Here is a 20,817-nt window from a genome sequence, read left to right on the forward strand (position 1 = left end):
CTCAAGTGATCCTCCGCCTCAGCCTTTCATTGACTTTTTTTGGAGACTGAGTCTCACTCTGTCACTAGGCTGGAGTGCAGTGGGGCGATCTCATCTCACTGCAACCTCCACCTCTTGGGTTCAAGCAATTCTCCTGCCTTAGCCCCCCGAGTAGCTGGGACTACAGGCGCGTGCTGCCACACATGGCTAATGTTTTGTATTTTAGTAGAGACGGGGTTTCACTGTGTTGCCCAGGCTGGTCTTGAACTCCTGAGCTCAGGCAATCCGCCTGCCTTGGCCTCCCAAAGAGCTAGGATTACAGGCATGAGCCACTGCGCCTGGCCTTCACTGACTTTTGAATAGGGTGCTTTTTATTATTTTTATTTATTTAGTTTTTCGAGATGGAGTCTCGCTCTGTCGCCCATGTTGAAGTGCAATGGCGCGACCTTGGCTCACTGCAACCTCTGCCTCCCAGTTTCAAGCGATTCTTCTGCCTCAGCTTCCTGAGTAGCTGAGATTACAGGTGCGTGCCACCACGCCCAGCTAATTTTTGTATTTTTAGTAGAGATGGGGTTTCACCATGTTGGTCAGGCTGGTCTTAAAACTCCTGACCTTGTGATCCACCAGCCTCGGCCTCCCAAAGTGCTGGGATTACAGGCGTGAGCCACCACGCCCAGCCAGGTGCTTTTTATTTTTAATTGCAAGGGTAGTGGTAAATCCAAGCAACTTTTAGACAACCTGTTAATTTTTTTCATTGAGATATAATTCACATACCACATAATTCACCATTTTAAAGTGTATAATTCAGTGGCCTTTAGTATTTTGTGGGTTTTTAAAAAGTTTTAAATTAGCTTTTTGCTAATTTCATATTCAATCTGAAATGAAATACATTCTCAGAACCTAACAGACCTTACTGAAACAAGCTTCCTTGGAAAGTCACAGTCTAAATGTTCGATAAGCCCAGCTGATGACCCACAAACTAACCCAGGTGCCCAACTGCCAGCAGGTTCCTGAGATGGTCACAAACACACAAACAGACTTCTTTTTTTTTTTTTTTGAGATAGAGTCTCGCACTGTCACCCAGGCTGGAGTGCAGTGGTGCGATCTTGGCTCACTGCAAGCTCCGCATCCCGGGTTCACGCCATTCTCCTGCCTCAGCCTCCCGAGTAGCTGGGACTACAGGCACCCACCACCACGCCCAGCTAATTTTTTGTATTTTTAGTAGAGATGGGGTTTCACTGTGTTAGCCAGGATGGTCTCGATCTCCTGACCTCGTGATCTGCCCGCCTTGGCCTCCCAAAGTGCTGGGATTACAGGCATGAGCCACCGTGCCCGGCCAAACAGACTTCTTAACAGCCCTACTCCTTATCGCCTGTTGACTGGGGGCGCTCCCCTGCAAGACTGACCTTTGGCCGCACTCCTAGAAAACCACTGCAGTTATCTGCCCCACAGTGGCACTCCGTTCTGCCGTTGCCCAGACAATCTAGGTTATAATTAAATGTTAACTCCATCCCTGAAACACAGGAGAAATAATTATTCAAACTCGAGTCATGGGGAAGAGAAAAGCTCTCACAGGCACACTCCCCTAATGAAAAAAAGAGACATCATTTTGGCATGAAGGCGTTTCCCTTGCCAGTGTTCTACCTCATTGATAACAGTGATGGTAAAAAAAGAAAAGGAGAAAAACATCCCCACCCAGGAACAATGACAGCAAAACTACACATCCTCAAAAGAAGTCATGTCCTTTTCACAGCAGTGGTTGAAACCAAAGTGATAGGGTCTAAGAATCTGCAATCTATGCTCAGGAGACTAGGTTCCAGTTCAGCCTTCTTTTCTATAGCTAACTCACACTAGTTTCTAAATGAACAATATGACCATGGAATTGTAACAATACTATTTCCAGTAATTACTGCCTTATATTATGATCAAATAAAGATCCAAAATGAAGGTTTACTGCATACACCAAAGATCCAGGGACTCAAACTAGGGCCTCCTAAGCTTTCTTCTAGCTGGGCTTAAACAATCCACAATGAGTTCTAGAAACACAGTTTAAATCTGTTTTAGCTGTAACATTTCTCTTCTCACCAATTTTTCTACAAACTAAACAAAGGAGAAACCAAGTTTTATTGTTCAGATGCTGGATAGGTAAGGAAAAATGAAAACAGCTTTGGCTTCAGAGGCTTTTATGTCTAATTTGAAACAGAATGATCTTTCAAAGTGAAAACAACAACAAAAGATCCCAGCAACTAAGGAACCAGCTGCTGTTAACACAAGCTCATTACTGTTAATATGTTTTAAAAAGAAAACAACAGCTAAAACATCTGGTTACACTCTATGGACAGCAGCTAACTTGGAGAATTCATTCAGCAGGACTGCGGACACAGAATCCTGTCAGACCCGCTCTTACATAAAAGTTCTCACTAAATTCCCTTTTGAGGTTATAGATTTTTACCTCTCACTGGCAGCTAACACTCAATTCTAAATATAACCTTCCTTTTATTTGAATACGTTTTCTAAATATAACCTTCCTCTTATTTAAATAAGTTCTTGGGCATCAAGCCTTGAAGAACCATGTCCTAGCTCTATAGGATATTCTTTCTTCCTAGGGAGGAAAGCATGGGGAACGAGTCACTTTTTTACCTGCAGGAATATCACAGAGAGCAAATAGTCCCACTCGAACATCTCCATTCACTGTCCACTTTTGTGTTTCACAGTTGGGATTACAACTGTGGTTCATGAAGCGAGAATAATTTCCTTTTGGGCCAGCATCAATTATACGGTCCTTCAGAAAGAAAAGAAAAGTACCTTTTACATAAATTAAGTCTCTCCCAGAAACATCCAACTCAGTCAAGGATCACAGGCAGCAGCATTTTGCTACCAACTGGTGTTTGACAACTGACAGATCAGGAAATGTGAGGCTGCCTGGGTAATTTACTAAGTTCTCTCCTTTATTTGATGACCTTCAAGTCAAAGTAATTAGGATAAAGTGGGATTTAGTTGCTTTTTAAGTTTGCTTCTAGAAACAAATAGACCATGGAATAATGCTATTTAGAAGATTAGTGGGCCAGAGGTTTAGGAATGGTATTTTCTGATTAGAGATCTCAAAGTTCTGATAACTGCTCTGTTGTTTTGCTGTCAGCCCTCCTTTTCTGCTCGAAGCAGGAAGCAAAACTAGTATAGGAGGGGATACATGAGAGCTTAGGCCAGAAAGAAGAAAGAAAAATGAGAAACAAAACTTGGAGATCTGTCTGATGGAAGGACTACTGTGTAGGATATATTCTCCAGTGCTTATCTATTTGCTCTGTTTTTACTTAAAGTTCACAATACATTGAAAAGCTGAATTTTCAGGTTTCCTGAATTTGAACTCTAATAATCTGGATAAGCTCCACAGAACTGAGCCTCTCAAGTGCTGTCATGGTGGCTGAAGGGGCCACTGGCAGGGAGGATAGGGTTGCAGGAGCCAGATCCCAGCAATCATAAAGAACGACATTTTAACTGATGTTTATGAAATATGTTTATGAAAGTTGTACAACTTTCAAACAATGACGTATCAGTTAAAATACTTTTAAGCTCCATTTCTTACTTTAATGATATTCTGAATCTCAGTTATAGAGATATGATAGCCTAGAACATAGGAAATATGGGTACTAGTCTTGGTTCTTAAAAGTGTAACAAAATAGTCAACAAATCACTTATCATGGCTGGACATCAGCTTCTTGTCCTCTGTAAATCAGAGAACTGACAAAAAAATTAACTGAGATAATGGATGTACTGTGTATCAAATAGGTCTTACAACTGCAGAGATTAAACTAGCAGCTTTACTGTCATTTTTCTTATGACAGCGCTCATTCTTTTCTTTTTTTTTTTTTTTTTTTTTGAGACAGGGTCTTGCTCCATTGCCCAAGCAGGAATGCAGTGGTGTGATCACAGTTCACTGCAGCCTTGACCTCCTGGGCTCAAGTGATCCTCCTGCCTCGGCCTCCTGAGGAGCTGGGACCACAGAAATGTGCCACCACACCTGGCTAACTTTATTTTTATTTTTTGTAGAGACAGGGTCTTCCTATGTTGCACAGGCTGGTCTCAAACTCCTGGGCTCATGTGATCTGCCCTCCTCAGCCTCCCAAAGTATTGGGATTACAGGTGTGAGCCACCATGCCCTGCCGAAAAGTTTTAATATACAGAACAATTTGGAGTTTTGGCTACAGTAGAACTTTAATAACGGTGGTTTATAACTTAGAATCACAGAGTTGATTCTCTCCTTCAGTAATAAAGAAACTGAGGCCCAGGACTTTTTTGACAAAGAGCTCAGACTAAAATCCAGATATGCTAACCCTGCTCCTGGTTTTATTTTCACTCACAGTGCTGTCTTACATGACGTGCAAAGCTTCAGTATCATTCATTTTTTACTCTGGTATAATTGGCACATTATAGTAGGCAGCACACTAGCTACTGCAAATCATTATGCTCTGCCTGAAGAAAAATCAAATTAAAAGAAACTGAGTTCAAATTAAGACTATGAAACAAAAACAAAAACAAATCCCTTTTTCTTACAAAAAAAAAAAGCAATTTTACCTTGGTAACAGTTAACATATAAAAATTAGTTACACTGTTCTCGTGGGCTCGCTTGATTCGCAATCTGCATTCTTCTTCATCAATTAATTCACCGACGTATTCATTTACAAATTCACCCTGGAGATAAATGTGCAATATGTAAGTTAAAATCAGTGTATTATATAAAGCATTGCTTAATGACACATGTATAACCCAAAATAATTAAAGAGAACCCTGAAAATATAACTTCAACCCTAGAAAGAAATGGTTATTTATTCATAGGCATTCAGGTGGCATTATTTTTCTGGTATAAGTGCCTCAGAAGGTGACAATCTGCTTGCCTTTTCTTGCTGACAATACTATTTTTATAGTCCAAGTGACAACATGTGGTGCATTGCTGGGATCTGGGGATAAAGCTAACTCTAACCTTTGAAGCTATATTATAACAGACTTTTACTAGTTGGTGGCTATGCAGGTTTCGGGGTGAGACCTGGAAGAGATCTGAATCTGAAACAAGTGAGCTCTGTTTTTGTTTTTAAGCTTCTTTTCAAGTAATTACTGACATTCAGAGGAAGTGGCAAAAATAGTACATGGGAAATCTTGGGAACATTCACTCAAGTTTCCCCCAGTGGTAACATCTGACATAACTACAGTACAATATCAAAACCAGAAAACCGACATTGGTATAATCCAGACTTTATTCAGATTTTACCAATTTTACATGCATACATTTGTGTGTGTATATAATTCTATGCGGTTTTAGCAGGCGTAGGATCATGTAATCACCACTGCAATCAAGATACAGAGCTGGTGCCTCACCACAGAGATTCCTTGTGATACTCACTCCTTTATAATCACACCCTTCCTCCACTCATCTCATCCTAACCCCTGGCAGTCACTCACCTGCTCTCCATCTCTAGAATTTTGTCATTTCAAGAATGTTTTGGCTGGTCGCCGTGGCTCACGCCTGTAATCCCAGCACTTTGGGAGGCCAAGGCGGGTGGATCACCTGAGGTCAGGCGTCCGAGACCAGCCTGGCCAACATGGTGAAACACTGTCTCTACTAAGAATACAAAAATTGGTCAGGCGTGGTGGCACATGCCTGTAATCCCAGCTACTCAGGAGGCTGAGGCTGGAGAATCGCTGAAACCCAGGAGGTAGAGGCTGCAGAGGGCCGAGATCGCGCCACTGCACTCCAGCCTGGGTGACAGAGCAAGGCAAGACTCTGTCTCAAAAAACCAAAAAAACAAAAAAAGGAATGTTTTATAATGGAATGATATAGTACAGAACCTTTTGAGATTGGCTTTAAAGAAAAAAATCAGGCAGATTCTCTTGAGATCTACCCAAGGTGCTGAGTATATCAACAGGTTGTTCTTTTTAAATCTCTGAGTAGTGTTTCTGCCATTTGTTTAGCCATTCACCCATGGAAGAACATTTGGATTGTTTCCAGATTTTGGCTTTACAAATAAAGCTGCTATGAACATTCTGGTGAAAGTTTTCGTGTGGACATAGATTTTCATTTTCCTGGATAAATGGCCAGGAGTGTGTCTGCTGCACCATATGGTGAGTGTATGTTTCCTTATTAAGGAAACTGCCAAACTATTGTCCAGAGTTGCTGTACCGTCGTTATGTTCCCACCAGCAGTTCATGAGATCCACTTTCTCCACGTCCTGTCTGCATCTGGTATTGCCACTATTTATTATTTAAGCTGTTCTAAAAGGCATACAGTGATAAGCTCCTTTTAAAATAAGAGCAAATATTGTACATTCAACATTTTGTGTTTATAATTACATAATCATTAACCTTTTCACCTCAAAAGCACTGCTCATTCAATCTAGGTCAACATTCTCTATAAGGACTTACCAATCTTACTAATATATTTTAGAGGAAAATAAATGTCTTGAAAAACAAAAAGGTATTGGCTTATTTTATCAGATTTCTGTCCCATTCTCCCCATTCTCCCTCCCACCCCCCACCCTACAAATTTCCACTAGCCCTTCTCATAGCTCTTAGTATCACAGAACTGTTGGTAGTCCCTATCTGAAGAGAAAGAAGTACTGCATCACGTTTTCTGATTGTGGAAAGTCATTAGGAACATAAGCCAATGGTCTTTAAAACATTTAACCTTTTCTATTGATAAAAATAGATTATAATAAGGGAAAAGAAATGAATGGTTAAACTAGAAGGGCCCTAACCTCCCTGCCTCTTCCTTTGGTGGCATGTGGTGAGTGAGCTCAGCGAGAAGCACCGGTCTGCTTCACGGAGCTACATATGCTTCAGCTGCGGAGCAGTCACTACCAAAGGTGACCACTCGCTTTTTCTCTCTCCTGTTTTTATCTACTGTATAAGCTATGATATGGAATTCAGTTAGAAAAACAGGCCAGGTGTGGTGGCTCATGCTGTAATCCTAGCACTTTGGGAGGCTGAGGCAGGAGGACTGCTTGAGCCAGGAGTTTGAGATCAGCCTGGGCAACACAGTGAAACCTCATCTCTACAAAAAATAAAAAGCATCAGCCAGGTGCGGTGGTGCATGGCTGTGGTCCCCACTACTCAGGATGCTGAGGCAGGAGGATCACTTGAGCCCGAGAGTTCAAGGCTGCAGCGAGCTGTGACTGTACCACTGCACTCCAACCTGGGTGACAGGGCAAGGCTGTTTCAAGGAAAAAAAAACAAACCAAAATTCATCTGTAACTGCAGCACCATAAACAGTTAATTTCCTTCACTTTTTCCTTCCAGTCCTTTCTCACAAAGGACATGGGACTGTTCTGCACATTTTTCTATTATATACACTGTCAGCCTCAAATGGCTTTTCCTGTATCCAGTTTGGACTTTGTTATCAGCTGATGAACAACATTTTGCAATATGATATGATATCAAAGGGTAGCAGATTGTATTGCCATCTTGGCTGCATTGCCACATACTGTTACTATACTTAATGATGTTAGGGCAAATTTTCTGTTTTGAGACGGAGTTTCACTCTTGTTGCCCAGGCTGGAGTGCAATGGCGTGATCTTGGCCCACTGCAACCTCCGCCTCCCGGATTCAAGAGATTCTCCTGCCTCAGCCTCCCAAGTAGTGGGATTACAGGCGTGCATCACCACACCCAGCTAATTTTATATTTTTAGTAGAGATGGGGTTTCACGATGTTGGTCAGGCTGGTCTCGAACTCGTAACCTCAAATGATCCACCTGCCTCAACCTCCAAAAGTGCTAGGATTACAGGTGTGAGCCACTCCGCCCAGCCTAGGGCAAATTTTCTTTAGTGGAAACCCATAGAGGAGAATTTCAACCAAATCAGCTCTACTACTTCTTTTTTCACACACTGGGATTCAAGGTAAGATTTCATTTGAAGAAATAGTTTTGTGACTTTAAAAGCTTGATCATGATTTATTATGGTTTATACTTGTTAGTCTATGAAAATGAGTAAATACAGAAAAATTAAGTGCTGATATCAAATATGAGAGCAAGTCTCATAAACTTGATACCACTGTAATAAAGATGGAAATATTTCAGATGTCCTGAGACAGATCTTTAGCCTCAAAGAGATGCTGACTAGACTTAAAAACCATTAACTATGAATTCAACTGTGAAAAAAAATGGTAACAAATTCATTAACTTAAAAAATGCTACAGATCTGTCCTGAAAGACCGCAGCAAAGAGGCTGTCAGTCAATATTTAATACCTTAAAATAGACCACAGCAAAGAGGCTGTCACTCAATATTTAATACCTTAAAATAGACCACAGCAAAGAGGCTGTCAGTCAATATTTAATACCTTAAAAGTTTTTCTGAGAAAGAAACAACTTCATAACAAGAAGTTCCTAGTTTGGCACACATTTTCAGGAATCTGTTCTGTGGAGAAAGAAGGGGACTGACTGTGTACATTCCATTTCATATTGGACTTCTTTCCTGTAAATACCCCGAATATCTTTTTCATGTTGCTATAATGTCTCTGTGATTATTACACTTTTCAGTGATTGTATATTTCTAGCTATTTTGTAAAAGACCAATTGTCTTACATCAGCAAACCCTCAAGTGCTAGCTAAAGAGCAGGAAAATCAAGATTGTTTAATAAGTTATCTTACAACACATTTCAGAATAAGTGCAACTACTATTAAAAGGTGTTAACACAATATTAAAGTGGATGGATTTCAGGATGGCCCCATAAACTCCAGTGAAATCATAGGCAAAAAATTGTATATATGATATGCATAGCACTAAAGTAATATAAAACATTTTGCATTATACAATGACATTTTAGATGTGGTTGGCCTTTGACCAAGCAGCCCAGTCCACATATCCAATACATCAGCAAATCCTGTTGGCTCTACCTTCAAAATGTCAGAAATCCAACCACTTCCCTCCTGGCTCAACTACAACCCCAGTGATTCCACGTTACCATTGTCTTTCTCCTGGGCGACTCTAATGGTCTCCCTTTATCGCTCTTTCCTCCTTATCATATGTTCTCCATACCACAGCCACAGTTATCCTTTCAAAACCCAAGTGTGGCAGACAGACTCTCAAGGTGGCCCCTGTGATGCCTGCTTGCTGGTGTTCATGCCATTGTGTCGCCTCCTCCCCTTGTTGCATGTGAGCAGGACCTGTGATTAGCTTCTAACCAACAGAATATGGCATGGGTGACGGGGTGCTTATGTGAGTTTATGACATAAGACTTCAGTGTCCATCTTCCTGTAGTGTCTCACCCCTGCTGGCTGTAAGGAAGCAAGTGGCCATGCTGGAAATCCCATGTGGCAAGGAACCGTGGGCAGCCTCTAGAAGCTGAAAGCAGCTCCTGGCCAACCACATAACAAACAAACACACACACACACACCCCAAAACAAAAACAACTGGAGTCTCTCAGCCCTATAGCTAGAGAACGGAGTTCTGCCAACAACTGTGCAAGCAGGGAAGCAGATCCTTCCCTAGTCAAGCCACAGAGGAGAACCCAGCCCCAGTCGGCACCTTGATTGCTACCTGGTGAGGTCCTCAGTAGAGGACCCAGTTAAGGATTGCCTAGACTCCTGACCCATATTAACTGTGAGATAATAAAATGTGTGTTATGTCTTAATTTCCTAACTTTGTGGTAACATTTGTGTGTGGCAATAGAAAACTAATACACCAAATCAGATCAAGTCACTCCCTAGTAAAATCCTCCAGATGTTCCCCATCCCATGGCCGATATGGCCAGTAAGGCACCATCCTATCTAGCCGGTGGCTGACCTTCTCACCGCAGCTCCTCTCTTTCCTCTCCTGTGGCTCCTCCCCAGGCACAGAACTTCCCTGCTGTTCCTGGAGCACACTGCAGCCTTTACAGCTGCCTGCCTCCAGTCTGACATGCTCTTCTCCTGCACACACCTTCATGGCTTTCTACTACACACACGGCAAATGGCGCCTCCTCAGGTCTCCCTGAGCCAATCAATTGAAAAGGGCAATCCCTGTCACCAGCTAGCCCCTTTTCCAGCTTTATTCTTTTTCACAGCAGTTAATGGCACTCGACATGTTTACTATCTGTCTCCTCAAGCAGATCCACTAAGGTAAGGGTTTCATGTGTCTTGTTCACTATTGTTTTCCAAGTGCCAAGAATAATACCTGCCACATAGGAAGCAGCTTAATACACGTGTACCGAATAACTGAATTTCACTTCGAGCAATCTGACCTACAGAAATAGATGCACAAAGGTGGATGACAAAGAACATTCATTATGGAATTTAAAAATATTTATGTATCTATTTATTTATTGGGAATAGGTTAAATTATTTATTTATTGGGGAAATAGGTTATTTATTTACTTATTGGGAAATAGGTTAAATATGGTACATTTTACTATGACTAAAATAAGACTGTTAAAAAGAATGAAGTAAAATCTATATGTACTGCCACAAATGTATTTATGATATCGTGTGTGAATGGGAAGAAAATGTCTGATACTTATGTTTAGAAAACCCTTAAAAATGTATTATTATATATGTTTATAACTATATAGAAAACGTTATAAAAGGCTACCTATCAAACTATGAACAATGGTTATCTCTGATGAGGAGATGAAGAATTGAAGGGATGAAAGAAGAATTTCACTCTGCTATCTTTTTTGTATTGTATTGATTGTATTCTATGACTTTACTACATTAGATGGCATTTTAAAATTACAAACTTGATTTTTTTTTTTTTTGAGATGGAGTCTCGCTCTGTCACCCAGGCTAGAGTGCGGTGGCGCGATCTCAACTCACTGCAACCTCCACCTCCAGGGTTCAAGCGATTCTCCTGCCTCAGCCTCCCGAGTAGCTGGGACTACAGGTGCCCGCTACCACGCCCGGCTAATTTTTTGTATTTTTAGTAGAGACGGGGTTTCACCATGTTAGCCAGGATGGTCTCGATCTCCTGACCTCGGCTGTGACCACTGTGCCCGGCTGATTTTTTTTAAAAGGTAGAAAAATGTCAAGAGTAATTTTAGGTTGGACACAGTGGCTCATGCTTATAATCCCAGCACTGTGGGAGGCCAAGGCAGGAGAATTGCTTGAGTCCAGGAGTTTGAGACCAGCCTGGGCAATGTAGTGAGACCCTATCCAGCTACTCGGGAGGCTGAAGTGGGAGGATCTCTTGAGCCCAGGAGTTCAAGGCTTGAGTGAGCTATGAACACGCCACTGTACTCCAGCATGGGTAACAGAATGGGGACCCTGTCTTTAAAAGAAAATAAAAATAAAACAATAAAAAAACAAGTAAAAACCATTTCACATAGAAATTACCAGTGTCCCCTCTCTCCTTTTTATGACTAGCCACTGGACACTCAAAGTTTAAGCACATTTTATCACTATCTTCTTCCTACTACTCTTCTTTGCTCAAGAAGTACCAAACTCTCAACATGGAAAGTTTTAACATTTTACCACAAATTCCTGCTGATTTTATCCCTAGAACTATACCCTACTGAAGCATTCCTAAAAAGCCAGGTTCTGGTCTCTTCCACCCCCCACCACCATCCCATGCTACCTTCTTAATGCTCCTTTTGGTCCTGAGGCCCCAGCCTCTCCGCTCCGTTTTGATGATCTCTGCATCAGGGTATAGTCTCTTTGTAAAGCACTGGTTCTGACAACGATCTCCAGCTGGGCACACCTGCGGGTGGCATTCATACTGCAACATTCTGTTCAGGCACTCCGATTCCAAGCCACAAGGGTTTTCATCAGCTGGCTTGCAGTTACAGCGGGGAATCTCTGACAGGTCAGCAACCTGGATCTGCACCTTTCCTATTACTTTGTTAGCCTAGAAAACAAAATCACAAGCGAGAGAAAGGCAGCAGGTAAGTCATCTGGCAATGTGAACAGGAACATCTAAAACATCCACGCTACTGCCTCGTGGTGCTACTCCGAGAAAGGTTATCTTTCCTGATGAATAAGCTGAGATTAATAACCATCTCTTTTGTCATTTAGTTGACAAAAATATCAAAGCCTCATGTGAATTTTCACTTATTTATCCTGGGTATTTCTACTTTCACTAGATGGAAATTTCATAACTGAAAACAAGAGAAAATACGCTTGTTTGTGGGTTCTCTGAAATAAAGGGAGTAAACACCTATATTCTCATTTGGTGGCGGGATAACCTGGTAGAACAAGAACAGGATTTCACACAAGACATGTTGCTACTAGGTATGAGAGGACTTATCAAAGACCTAATTTTCACAGCACAATAACTATGGCTCCCATTTGATGCTTCCAACAGAAGCTCTGTTTTACAGAAGACTGTGATAATTAGCAAAAGTTTGCACAAGTCAAAAAGGGTCTTTAACTACTAAAGAGTAATGCATTTCGTCTCATCTATTAAATACCAATGCTTTCATAGTAAAGACTTACTTTGTTTCTTATTTTATTTGGCAATCCCAGGCCAGAGATAAAGACTTACTTTGATGTGTTTGTAGGGAGGGGGTTTTCTTGAGTTTTTTTCAATCTCTAGGGCTTCTTTACTTTCTCTTTGTGCTTTCAATTCCTGGAAACGTTTTGCAGCTTCTTCCAGTGCTGCCAATAAGATGATACAAAGTATGTAAATACCAAAAACCAAAGGAAAATTGATGGGATAGTAGTTTTACGCTGCCTTCCCAATGCTTTGCATCTGGCCTGAGATTTTTCTTTTTAAAATTATTTTCTGGAAGTTACTGTTTACCACCAGGATGGGGTAACAATGAAATAGGATATAACTCACTGAACACTATGCTCTGTGCATGCTGTTGCCTCAGGGGAGAGGCTCTACTTCAATGATCAGAAGTCTCCAAGTGACCCTAAGAGCAGCTTTTTGCCTCGTAATAGATTTAAATTCATTTTACCCTTACCAGAAAGCCAAACTTGCTGGCAACTCATTGCAAAAGCAGTTGTAAGGCTTTTCATGGGAAGTCTTTACTACTCTTCTGTTGCAAAGGAACTTCACTTGATTAAAAAGACTATTCTCAGGCTGGGCTTGGTGGCTCAGAGCTATAATCCCAACACTTTGGAAGGCTGAGGTGGGCAGATCGCTTGAACCCAGGAGTTCAAGACCAGCCTGGGCAACGTGGTGAAACCCTATCTCTATAAAAAGTACAAAAATTAGCTGGGCATGATAGTGGGCACCTGTAGCCCCAGCTACTCGGGAGGCTGAGGCAAGAGGATCGCTTGAGCCCTGGAGTTCAAGGCTGCAGTGAGCTGTGATCATGCCACTGCATTCCAGCCTGGGCAAGAGTGAGACCCTGTCTAAAAAAAAAAAAAAAGACTATTCCTAGAATAATCTGTGTTTATAGAAAGACACTGAAGAAATTCCTTTCAAATACACAGCACAGTCTACAATATTGAAATGTATTTTAAACCTGGTTCTAATGTGACTGGAAGCTTATGGACACAGGATCATAATGTCTAGTGAAAATTCTCTAATACCAGAAATATTAGGGAGGTGAGGAGATGTTGAGAAACTGACACCGGAGTTGTAGTTTTGAGTCATTGTAAACACCATCCAGCTTACCCTTTTTGAAGGTCTTGTTAATACTAGTCTGCCCCTCAGCAAAGCTTTTGTCTCCTTCAACATAAGGGAACACTCTGCCCTGGTGTACCCAGTAGTAGTCATGAGAACCAAAGAAGAATACAGGGAAGTCCCCCAAGTCATGTTTAAGGCCCTGGATGTTCAGTGGCACAGACCTGGGGTTGCAGATCTCTGCTGGCCACCATCTGAAAACGAAAGCAATTTTAGATCAAGAAGGCAAAAACGAAACAAAAAACCACTATTTACAAGATTGGCAGAAGGGAAAAAAGTTTTTGTATTTTGCAATTTTCATTCAGATTCTAAGAACATAAAATACCACACATCATTATAAAAAGTAATGAAATAGTGAACACAGACTAAACAAATTAGGCCCTAAACACCTGATCTACTTTCTTTTAAAAAATATTTCATATTTATAAAATATATATCATGAAAATGTTCTAAAATGTAATAATAATACTGAACCTACTACCCAATGATATTCCAAACCTAATTTCAATCCTAGAAAAGTCATGTTTCCCCCCAAACTTAATACTGAGATTATCTTTCAAGGTATAACAGTTTATTTCTAGTAGTCAATGGAATCATTTTGAGAATAAACTGATGCTATCATAAAGAATGGCCACTCCCATTCAAATCAGCATTTAGTCTCGAGTCAACCTGGGCAAACACCTCTTGGTCAAATGTACTAGGTTTTATATCACTTTGTATTTCAGAATCTAATTCATCTTAGATCATAATTAAACATGGAATAGTGGACAGAATGAAAATATAACTGTTTCAGGCTATGATAATTGAATACTACAGCAGTCACTAAATGAAACCATCTGTGAGGAAATCTGAAAGTTTCTAGCAAGCAGACAAGTTAAGAATTGAATGATGAAGCTAACAGTCAGAAAATGAGGCCAACCTCATGGGCTTTTGTAGTAAATATACATAGACTTAAATTTTTTGAATCTCTTATTTTACATATGCCTAATAAAACAATTTTTAACACATAACTGTATTATTGAGAAGATAAATGATGACATGATTGCACTCCCAGATTTATATTGCAGAACTTGATAAAGTGTCACCTGAAAGGTACTCTGCTGTTCATCTAAGAATTGAAAACATGGGTAAGAATCCATGCTCAAATTGTAAACAAAACAAAAACCAATATTTTCTGTGATTGATACTTGGTTCATTCTCAAAGCAGGCTCTATTTATTTCTAAACAACTTTAAGGTAATTAAATATGTATACAGTTACTGCCTTCACTAACGTCAGTTAGGAAGAGTCACATGTTCTGCCTGGGTTTGTTCCAGGTCCTCATATTTTCCCCCAAGAAGCAACACATTGGAATAACTAGTTATTGAAAATAAACAGCTTCATGCAGCCCCACTGGGCCTGATTGGAAAGAAATACATTAAGAATTAGTTCACGGATGGAAGTCTTTCCAAAACATACAAGAAGAATCTGACCTAGATATAAAATCTCACTGGACTATGAATTTAATTGGAGCACTGTTTTGGGTTTCTTTAAAATGTAATATAATTAAAATTTAAGTGTTAAAATAAATCAAAGACATTTTTATATCCATAACTTTAAAAAATTGAAGTTTATTTGAAGATCTGAAGGCTTCTTACATTGTTTTAGATATTTCTTATCTAGAAATGTCTTAAATGTATTAATTTTCAAACTGTGCACCCTTCTCCATGCCAGAAAGATACATATTTTTCAATTATGAAAGCAGTATGCACTTCTTTTAAAAATTAAAACAATGCAGAAATGTATAGTAGAAAAGTGAAAATGCCTCTTCTTGTAATCTCATCCTTGACACTATTAACATTAGATGTATTTCTTCCCAGGTATTAAAAACATACTGTATTGGCCAGGTGTGGTGGCTCAGGCCTGTAATCCCAGCACTTGGGGAGGTTGTGGCGGGCAGATCACTTGAAGTCAGGAGTTCAAGACCAGCCTGGCCAACATGGTGAAACCCCGTCTCTAATAAAAATACAAAGATTAGGCCAGGCACGGTGTCTCACGCCTGTAATCCCAGCACTTTGGGAGGCCAAGGCGGGTGTATCACGAGGTCAGGAGATCGAGACCATCCTGGCTAACATGGTGAAACCCCATCTCTACTAAAAAAAAAAAAAACAAAAAATTAGCCGGGTGTGGTGTCGGGTGCCTGGAGTCTCAGCTACTTGGGAGGCTGCGACAGGAGAATGGCGTGAACCCGGGAGGCAGAGCTTGCAGTGAGCCGAGATCGTGCCACTGTACTCCAGCCTGGGCAACAGTGTGAGACTCTGTCTCAAAAAAACAAACAAACAAACAAAAAAAACAAAGATTAGCCAGGCATCATGGCATGCGTCTGTAATCCCAGCTACTTGGGAGGCTGAGGCAGGAGAATCACTTGAACCCGGGAGGCGGAGGTTGCAGTGAGCCAAGATCGCGCCACTGCACTCCAGCCTGGGCGACAGAGCGAGACTCTGTCTCAAAAAAAAATACAAACATTAGCCAGGCGTCATGGCATCCATCTGTAATCCCAGCTACTTGGGAGGCTGAGGCAACAGAATCGCTTGAACCCAGGAGGCAGAGGTTGCAGTGAGCCGAGATCGTGCCACTGCACTCCAGCCTGGGACAGAGCAAGACTTTGTCTCAAAAAAAAAAAAAAAAGAAAAAGAAAAAGAACCGGGGGGGAGGTTTGATCTCAATACCCCAGATCTCAGCTAAAAATGAAGTTCTAAAATTTAAATGGGTAAACATGTCTAACATATGTAAAAGAGAGAGAACAGGCTGGGCGCAGTGGCTCATGCCTGTAATCCCAGCACTTTGGGAGGCTGAGGCCGGTGGATCAGGAAGTCAAGAGATTGAGACCATCCGGGCCAACATGGTGAAACCCCGTCTCTACTAAAAATACAAAAATTAGCCAGGCGTGGTGGAGCGCGCCTGTAGTCCCAGCTACTCGGGAGGCTGAGGCAGGACAATTGCTTGAATCCAGCAGGCGGAGGCTGCAGTGGGCCAAGATCACACCACTGCACTCCAGCCTGGCAACAGAGCGAGACCCTGTCTCAAAAAAAAAATTAAAAAGAGAGGGAGAACAAACATAGCTCTTGCTAAAAAAATTACAGTATATTTAAAATTTTCTAGAAATATATTTTAGAGCCGGGCACAGTGGCTCACATCTGTAATCCCAGCACTTTGGGAGGCCGAGGCGGGCGGATCAGCTGAGGTCAGGAGTTCGAGACCAGCCTGGCCAACACAGTGAAACCCCGTCTGTACTAAAATTACAAAAATTAGCCAGGCGTGGTGTCAGGTGCCTGTAATCCCAGTTACTTGGGAGGCTGAAGCAGGAGAATTGCTTGAACCTGGGAGGTGGGGGTTACAGTGAGCAGAGATCATATCACTACATTCCAGCCTGGGTGACAGAGTGAGACTCCGTCTCAAAAAAAAAAAAGAGAAATATATTTTACCTAGGATTCTAACTGAAAAGCAGAACTCTATTGTGCTATCTTGAATAGTATCTATTTTCTTTGTAAAATGATAAATATATGCCTCAAAATGTAGAGTTCTTTAGTTTAATTGTGTTTTTTTGTTGTTTTTTTCTGAGACAGGGTCTTGCCCTGTTGCCCAGCCTGGAGTGCAGTGGCACAATCATAGCTCACTGTAGCCTTAACCTCCTGGGCTCCAGCAATCCTCCAGACTTAGTCTCCCAAGTAGCTATGATGCTACCACACCTGGCACGCCACTATGCCCAGCTAATTTGTATATATTTTGTAGAGACAGAGTTTTGTCACGTTGCCCATGCTGGTCTTGAACTCCTCAGCTCAAGCAATCCACCTGCCCCAGCCTCCTACAGTGCTAGGATTACAGGCATGAACCACTGTACCTGGCCAAGTTTTAAAACTGTATCACTATACCTGTTCAGCAAAGGCTCGTTGAAGCCTTAAAGGAGAAAGTACTATTGAAATAATGGTACTCACATACTTCCTGCTTCATTCCCTTAAGACTAAAGCCTCTTAATGGAATAATCTCTCCTTAAATTCTAAAAAGTTTTCTCTTTACACATGGTTTAGGGCTAAAATGGACGAGATTCAGGGGCAAAGAGCTATTTTGACCAGAATATAAACTTGATTTTATTAGAAATCAGAAATCAACATATACCTAATTAAGACACAAAGAAAATATCATCTCTGGCCAAGTGTGGTGGCTCATTCCTATAATTCTAGCACTTTGGGAGGCTGAGGCAGGAGGATCGCTTGAGCCCAGGAGTTCGAGACCAGCCTGGGCAATATAGTGAGTCCCCATCTCACTATATTTATTCAATTTAAATTTAAAAAATTTTTTTTAAGTTTTTTTTTGGCCGGGCGCGGTGGCTCACACCTGCAATCCCAGCACTTTGGGAAGCCAAGGCGGGCAGATCACGAGGTCAGGAGATCGAGACCATCCTGCCTAACACAGTGAAACCCCATCTCTACTAAAAATACAAAAAAATTAGACGGGCGTGGTAGCGGGCGCCTGTAGTCCCAGCTACTCGGGAGGCTGAGGCAGGAGAATGGCGTGAACCCGGGAGGCGGAGCTTGCAGTGAGCCGAGATCGCGCCACTGCACTCCAGCCTGGGCGACAGAGCAACACTCCGTCTCAAAAAAAAAAAAAAAAAGTTTTTTTTGGAAAAAAAAAAATCATCTCCACTGTCCATATAAGACCTTTTATTCCAAAATCTAGTAGTACATAGCCCATTAGTATAAAACAGCTTTCAGGACTTAAAAACAAAAGTTGGTGGGCATGGTGGCTCATGCTTATAATCCCAGCACTTTGGGAGGCTGAGGTGGGCAGATTGCTTGACTCATGAGTTTGAGACCAGCCTGGGCAACATGGCGAAACATTGTCTCTACTAAAAATACAAAAAACTAGCCAGGGGTGGTGGTGTGAACCTGTAATCCCAGCTACTTGGGGGGCTGAGGTGGGAGGATGGCTTCAGCCAGCAGGTGGAGGGTGCAGTGAGCTGAGATCATACCTCTGCACTCCAGCCTTGGTGATAGAGCCAAACCGCCTCACAAACAATCAACCAACCAATCCCAAAGAAAAAGAAAAAGAAATTCAATAATGAATTAGGAACACAACCTTCCCAACCCCTTAAGAACCCAGCCTCAAAACATGGTTCTTTTCTTTTTTTTTTAAGGAAGTAGGTCCATGCTGTCTACCTATCTATCTCCAAGTCACTCTGTATCCAGAGTATGAAACTGGTCTGCACAATGACTGAATACTTCCTCTTTGTTCTTGGAAAAACTTGCCTGTAATTTCCCAATTTGACCCAAACAATCTGCTTGTAATGTAGTTTCTTGCCAGCTTTACAGTCATTACAATTCCAGCAGCCTTCTGGCATTTCTATGCTTAGGCATTCCGGGTGGAAGGAAGCTGGGCACGATTCACAGCAGAGCAATCTTCCACCTTGAAACAAATAAACAGTCTTAATAACTGAGAAAAGAGGAGAGAGAAAAAGAAAGAAAAAGGAGAAAGTTATCTTTTCAGCACATTAAATTTGTTTCAAATTGGGGGAAAATAACAAAGGGACTGAGTCATATCTACAGTGATGGATTAAAATAGCAAGTGAACGTATTTAGCTACTTTTCAGGGTTTCAGTGGCCAGAAACTCAGAGCTTCTGAGTAGTACCAAAAGCATCCATGTACTCTTTACTCCTTTAAACTATGGGCTACTGAGGTATCAGTTTAGAAGCTAAACTCTTAACATATGACCAAATTGAAGCATAAAATCTTTTGACTGAGTAGATTTGAGAGGTTTTTCAAACATGTAAGTAGCAACTTTCTTTTCTCCTTCAGAGGTAAGAAAGAAAGCAAGTCATCGTTGTATTTTAATCCAGTGCCATGGTTAACTAAATTCCTTTACAATATAATTAGCAAGCAAAAAAATAGCCAATAGGTTGATCAGTACTTTTTTCTTTCCATAAAGAATACAAAAAGCAAAAGGAACACAGAATCTCAAATTGGTGATTATGCTATCATTACCTTTTGGTGAAGATATACAGGCTATACAGCAGTGGTTTGCAACTTTTTCATCACCAAGGATTCCCTTTTCCCTCCTCATGAACCCACATAATTTCAAATATTTTATCAACAACCAAAAAACCTCTCTTTCTCTCTCTCTCTCCCTGTGTGTGTGTGTGTGTGTGTGTATTCTCTCTCTCTCTATACATATACAGAGAATATATTTTGAGACGGGCTCTATCTTGCCCAGGCTGGTCTTGAACTCCTGGCCTCAAGCAATCCTCCTGCCTCAGCCTCCCAAACTGTTGGGATTACAGGCGTGAGCCACCATGCCTGGCCAAAATCTGCATTTTAAAAGTAACAATTTCTCCAATTTTTATTAACCAAAGAAATATATAACTGCCAATCAGAGATTCTGATCCCAATAACAAAACTAGTATTATCCCATTAAATTGTTAAAATCATAGCCAAATTTTAAAAACTCATGCAGTTTGATTCTGTACAAATGTGTAATTGTTAGATTTTCTGAAATATTAAACATAGTTCAAAAATTTTGTTTACATAAGTCTCTTCTGACTTCATATTGAGAACCACTGCTTTATAGCATAAAATTAAGTAGTTATCAGTATAGAATGAAGTACCATATGCAAGGAGCTAATTCCAAGTTCCCTATCAAAACTCTTTCCTTTTAGATACACAAAATACTCTCTGGATTGAGACCAAAACAGGTGTGGCAAACAAAATAGTTGTAAATGCTAAGAAATATGAAATTCTGGGAGGAAATTAGGTATTTCTAATATGTATTTTAATACGTGACAGCGAATGTTAACCACTGAAGATGAAATATAATAAAGACAAATATTTATTGAAAAAATTGATCTTTTCATTGGAAAATCAGGTCTATAACCCATGAGTGTACGAAGATTTAAAGTCTCATAAGCAAAAGGGTAAGAGCCCTCTATGCAACTTTATCAAATCACATGCTCCAACCTTCTGAGGGCTTGCTACCAATTTTCCAGAAAATCTTGTCTTCCTATAAATTTTCAAACTTCTGATTAACATAAAAACAAAAAGAAAATCCATATACAACCCATGATGAATTAAATCACTATATTTCCTCTGCTTAAAAGCTTTTACTTCAATCATCAAGATTTTTTTTCTGGGACTACATCTCAGTATAGATTAATTTATTCAATTTACCAACCTAGAGATCAGATGCCCAAGTGCTCTACACTTAGGGAGGGAATTCGTCTATAAATTTAAAGTAAAATGAGATTATTCATTTTTTTTTTCCATCAGAAAGGAATGACC

At 40.8% G+C, this 20,817-nt stretch overlaps 1 protein-coding gene across 8 annotated transcripts in view; it reads right to left on the bottom strand.

Moving 5' to 3' along the window:
* The window catches only part of NSD3 (nuclear receptor binding SET domain protein 3), a 112,950-nt gene that overhangs the window by 7,223 nt on the left and 84,910 nt on the right, over positions 1-20,817 (bottom strand). For 3 of the 8 annotated variants that reach the window (XM_054656650.2, XM_009455196.5, XM_016959342.4), the window contains 7 exons: positions 18,795-18,978; positions 13,502-13,704; positions 12,419-12,531; positions 11,513-11,782; positions 4,552-4,668; positions 2,620-2,761; positions 1,386-1,492 (listed from right to left, as the gene is read on the bottom strand). In XM_054656650.2, the coding sequence (XP_054512625.1) occupies positions 1,386-1,492; positions 2,620-2,761; positions 4,552-4,668; positions 11,513-11,782; positions 12,419-12,531; positions 13,502-13,704; positions 18,795-18,978 (1,136 nt within the window). The remainder of the gene's footprint in view (positions 1-1,385; positions 1,493-2,619; positions 2,762-4,551; positions 4,669-11,512; positions 11,783-12,418; positions 12,532-13,501; positions 13,705-18,794; positions 18,979-20,817) is intronic. The other 5 variants (XM_054656651.2, XM_003311673.6, XM_001170799.7 and 2 more) reach the window with 3 other exon arrangements.

This window comes from Pan troglodytes, chromosome 7 (genome assembly GCF_028858775.2).
Source record: "Pan troglodytes isolate AG18354 chromosome 7, NHGRI_mPanTro3-v2.0_pri, whole genome shotgun sequence".
In the NCBI taxonomy this organism is placed as follows: Eukaryota; Metazoa; Chordata; class Mammalia; order Primates; family Hominidae; genus Pan; species Pan troglodytes.